This window comes from Myotis davidii, unplaced genomic scaffold (genome assembly GCF_000327345.1).
Source record: "Myotis davidii unplaced genomic scaffold, ASM32734v1 scaffold109, whole genome shotgun sequence".
In the NCBI taxonomy this organism is placed as follows: Eukaryota; Metazoa; Chordata; class Mammalia; order Chiroptera; family Vespertilionidae; genus Myotis; species Myotis davidii.
The window spans coordinates 1,101,737-1,106,423 of record NW_006300368.1 but is presented as its reverse complement, the minus strand read 5'-3'; the positions used below and the strand labels follow the sequence as shown (position 1 = coordinate 1,106,423).

Here is a 4,687-nt window from a genome sequence, read left to right as displayed (position 1 = left end):
AGTTCTTCCTTTCCCAAAGAAAGTCTGGGCTGGCACCAAGCTAAGGTTCCAGAGGGGCCAGGGCCCAGCTTGTCTGGAGAGGGAAGTGGTCACCAGACCACAAGTGGGCCCTAGACCCTGTGCCACTTCAGGAGGTTGCAGCAGGTCCCTGAGATGAGGCAAGAGGAGGCCCCAAAGATGGTGTGTGCTTGGGGCAGGGGTACTTGCTTCAGTAATTGTGAGGTGAGCCCTCCCAGGTTTGACTCAGTGGATAGAGTGTCAGCCCTCAGACTAACGGGTCCCAGGTTTGATTCAAGGGCAAGTACCTCCGTTGCAGGTTCCCAGGCCCTGGTTGGGGTGCATGCAGGAGGCAACCAATCGATGTGTCTCTTTCACATCAATGTTTCTCTCTGTCTCTTCCTCTCCCTTCCACTCTCTAAAAATCAATGGAAAAATATCCTTGGATGAGGATTAACAACAACAACAAAAAGATAAAATAATTGGGAGGTGAGACTGACTCAAAAGTCTCTTCTTTCACCTCCAGCTGGGACAGATGATTGGCAGAGCCTGCCTAGGAGGTGGGACCATAAACTATTAGAAGAAAGGAGGTGGCTTTAACTAGGAATCTCAAACACCTAGCATTTTAACAATTACGCATACCATTTGCTAACCCACCTCCCAAAACAAGACAAATAGGGGGGCACATTCTTGGTGAACCCTCCTTCCAGATTATCCAAGAGACTCATATAATCTCACTCATTATTCCACATAGTATTAGTTTTGAGCCCCTACTAGGAGCGTGGTTTGAGGCTTGCTTCCAGAGGTTCAATCTGCTTGCCCTCCAAGACCTCATGGTCTGTGCAGGGAGACAGTAGTAACCACACAGTAACATACCACAGCCATTGCTGTGTTAGAGGAGGGCTGGGAGCTGCTATCCCAAAATGTCTTGGCTGGTGGGAGTGATTCAGTGGAACCTGAGACCCAGTTCAGACCAACCTGGTTGGAGGAGAGGATGGTGAACCTGGTCCCCAAGGTGAAGGGACATGGCTAGAGAGGAAATAAAAAGGTCAAGTTGGGGAACAACTCAGAGATAGAAGAGGACATTCAAGTGAGCCGAGGAAAATATGACGGGGCTGGTCAATGGAAGGGAACAAAAGAGGGGAGCTTGCACCTCCCCTGTCTTTAAGACCAGGGGCAACCACGGGCTCTATTCTTTTCTTTCTGGCTTTCTCTCTACACAGAGATTTTCAGAATTTCTTCAGGAAGGCAGAGCTGCATCTAGGCCTTGGCCCCTCCCTGGGCAAGATGGAAAGGAGAGAAGTCACCACTTTCTTGCCTGGTGCTGAAGCTGCCTATCTGCTGTCTAAGCCCTCCTGGCCCCTCTCCCCAGGGGTGGCTTTGAGTCACCACTTCACAGCCTGATGGCACCAGGCCCTGGTCATTAGGACATGGGGACCTGAGGAGCCTGAGAAAGAGGCTCTAGATTGGAGCCGGTACCCTGGGGGAGGTGAGCTCCTTGCAGCTGCCTCTAAGATCCACAGTTCGTAGGAGTCAAGGAGAACATGCAGTTGATAAATGGGAAGGGGGAGATAGAGCTGTGTGGGGACAGGCTGGGGAAGGTGAGTGTTACAAATGAGCAGGGGCTAGAGCAGGGGTGGGCAAACTTTTTGACTCGAGGGCCACAATGGGTTCTTAAACTGGACCGGAGGGCCGGAACAAAAGCATGGATGGAGTGTTTGTGTGAACTGATATAAATTCAAAGTAAACATCATTACGTAAAAGGGTACGGTCTTTTTTTTTTTTTTTTTTTAGTTTTATTTATTTCAACCAGGCCGGATCCGGCCCGCGGGCCGTAGTTTGCCCACGGCTGGGCTAGAGTCTGAGTGAGCGGTGGTAGGGTACATAAACTGAGGGCTGTGGTATAAAGACCTAACTGGAGATCAACCTCTTGGCTGATGATGGGAGAGGGGCCCTAGCTATCCTCTATGGCTTCTAATGCCTTTCAGACAGCAGAGCACAGTGGCTGGCACAGTAGGGACCCAATCAATGTGTGTCTCCTGCAGGCAAAGCTAACTATCTATGGGAGGCACACCTCCCAGCATTGACCTGGGGACAAGGACATATTCCCTGGGTTCTCCCCCCACCCCTTCCAGGCCTCTGGTCAAACCACTGCCTCAGTTTCCCTTCCTGGCAGCCCGTGAAGAGGTGATTATACAGTGCCCCCTCCTGACAAGTCACAGACTTGCTTTTTTGCTTCCATGGCAACCTCAATTCCCCAAACTTTCCCTTGGGCCCCAGGAGGAGCTATATGCCTCCCCTGTTTCAGTTTTGGGCAGAGAATCAGGACCCCTGGGTTCCGTTCTGGGATCCCTCACCACCTAAGCATGGAAGGGCATAAATTCTCCCTGCGTCCATGGATAATTAGGATAATCACAGCAACAATCATGGTGATGAATAAATAATAAATAGAGGCATAACAGTTCTGATGCCTGTCACATCATCAGGAGATTCCTGATGACAGATGACTGTATTCTAATGGATTTTGCTATTAACAAGCACACTGTTTTAATGAGTTAAGGCTAAATTAATCTGGGTAATAAAAATAATTGTTATTAGCAGTAATTTATTAGCAGAGATAATGAAATGCATGCATAATAATAAATACTGCCAGGATTAGGGCCCAGGGAACAATCCGGAAGTTGGCTGCTTGCTTTCAGCTCTTCCCTAGTAGCTCAAAGCCCCAACAAGATGAAAAAAATTTGTTTTTTTTACCATCATAAGGCTTTGTTATAAAGGTGACAGTGGTTGAGGCAGGATCTTCTCATGTATTTTCTAAACAGAGAAACTGGGCTTCTTGACAAACGAGGTCCCCCCCTTATTTGATTTGCCCCCACCTTTAGGTGGGCTGTGAGTTTTTCCTGCAAGTTCCCCAAACTATTCCTTCCCAGGTTGGAGAAGAAGAGGTTGACGGGGGAGAAGATGGCTGGAAGGATCTGGGCCTTAAAGGGCAGTCTGCATGCAAATATGATGGGTCCTCCTGTTGCAGCACGGCTGCTGAGTCAGCAGCTTTAGCACAGCCTACTCGCCCCACCCAGAAGGATGGGCTCCTCCCCTAGTTTGGGTTGGTCCAGCCTGGACTGTCAGCCCATGGGGGAGCTGCTTTCAGGAAAGGGGCAGGACGGAGTGGGGCTGTTGAGGAGCCTGGCTGAGTGAACCCTTTCAGTGCAGCCTCCCCCAACACAAGCCAGAACCTTGGAGATAGTTCTTCTCTTCCCATTCGTCACCCCGGATGTCCTGGGGAGGCTCCAGGTCCTGCGGTTCAGGCCTTGCTTTGGCCTCAGCTGTGGAAAAGGTATGCCTGGAGGGAATTTTTCCACCCCCTCCCACCTTCAGTATCTTATGACTACAGTCAGAGCCTGCAAAAGCGATGGTGGCAGGCTTCAAACCCAAATGCTTGCCTCATTGCCCTACCATTCCTCCCCTCCTCCATCAAAACAAGAACCAGCAAGTATATCAGATCAGACTGAGGATCACAGAGTGATGTAAGGATTCCCTTCTTTCCACCTACTTCCTTTCTCCCACTATGGGGTGAAACGGAGTCCGAAATCCTCTTTGAGCCCTGGCTGGTGTGGCTCAGTTGGTTGGAGCGTTGTCTCATGCACCAAAGGGTCATGGGTTCCATTCCTGGCCAGGACACTGACCCAGGGTGTGGATTTGGTAGGAAACCAATCAATATTTCTCTCACATTGATTCACTGATTTTTTTTCTTCTCTCTCCCCCTCTTCCTTCCTCTCTCTAAAACCAATAAAAATATATCTCAGGTGAGGATTAAAAATAATAATACAAAGGAAATCCTTTTTGAGTGGGGCAATAATCACAGGTATAGCGACAGCTCCTTGGAGGCAGGGGTACAGGCCTGATCTGAGCCTTGGGAGGGGAAATAATTACCAGACCTTCCATCCTACTGCTCCGGCGGACAGACTCCAGAATGAACTTCAGACAAGGAGTCCCAGTAGCAGGTCCTGGTACTAGGGTGGTTGCTTGTATGGGGCCAGGGTGTGCACTGTGCCCCTCCTCCGACATGAGAACAGGTGGATGTGGCTGGAAAAGACGGCAATCTGTATTACAATGAAAGCGGAAATGAAGGAATAATGAGAGAGAAGGGCCCTCTATCTTTGGGGGTCCAAAGAATTTCTCTCTGCAAGAGGGGGTTCCAGGCTGGGCCATCCTGGAGGCACTGAGGTTCTCGGCAGGCCACCTGGTAAGACCTAGAGAAGTTAGGGAAGCAGACTCTACCTGGACTCCCAATGCAGACCCAGATTACACCAGCCCCTGCAAATCCCGGGCTCCTCTGTAATCACCTAAAACACACGTTATGATTGGAAAGGGGGGGTGGGGGTGGAGGGGGTAGGGATGTTGGGAGAGGAGCAGGCTCAGGGCCCTGATGGGGCTGGAAGTGGAGCTTTTAGGACCTCCAGATCCTCTGATGTGGCCGCTTTACCTCGAACAGTTCCCTCCATCCTTGGCCCCACTTCTCTCCCCGCTCCCCTCTGGCACACACCCCTACTCTCCCACCCCCGCAGGTGCGGGCCAGTGCCATTGCCCAGGACGCAGACCAGAACTACGACTACGCCAGCAACAGCGTGATCCTGCACCTGGACGCGGGCGATGAGGTCTTCATCAAACTCGACGGGGGCAAAGCGCACGG

The 4,687-nt window shown here is 50.8% G+C and overlaps 1 protein-coding gene across 1 annotated transcript in view; it reads left to right on the top strand.

Annotated features, from left to right (window-relative positions):
* C1QL1 (complement component 1, q subcomponent-like 1) overlaps window positions 1–4,682 on the top strand; it is a gene marked incomplete at both ends in the record, with an annotated part of 6,188 nt that extends 1,506 nt beyond the window's left edge. The window contains one exon of the mRNA XM_006776912.1: window positions 4,563–4,682. Within this exon, the coding sequence (XP_006776975.1) occupies window positions 4,563–4,682 (120 nt within the window). The remainder of the gene's footprint in view (window positions 1–4,562) is intronic.
* Window positions 4,683–4,687: the final 5 nt, after the last annotated feature.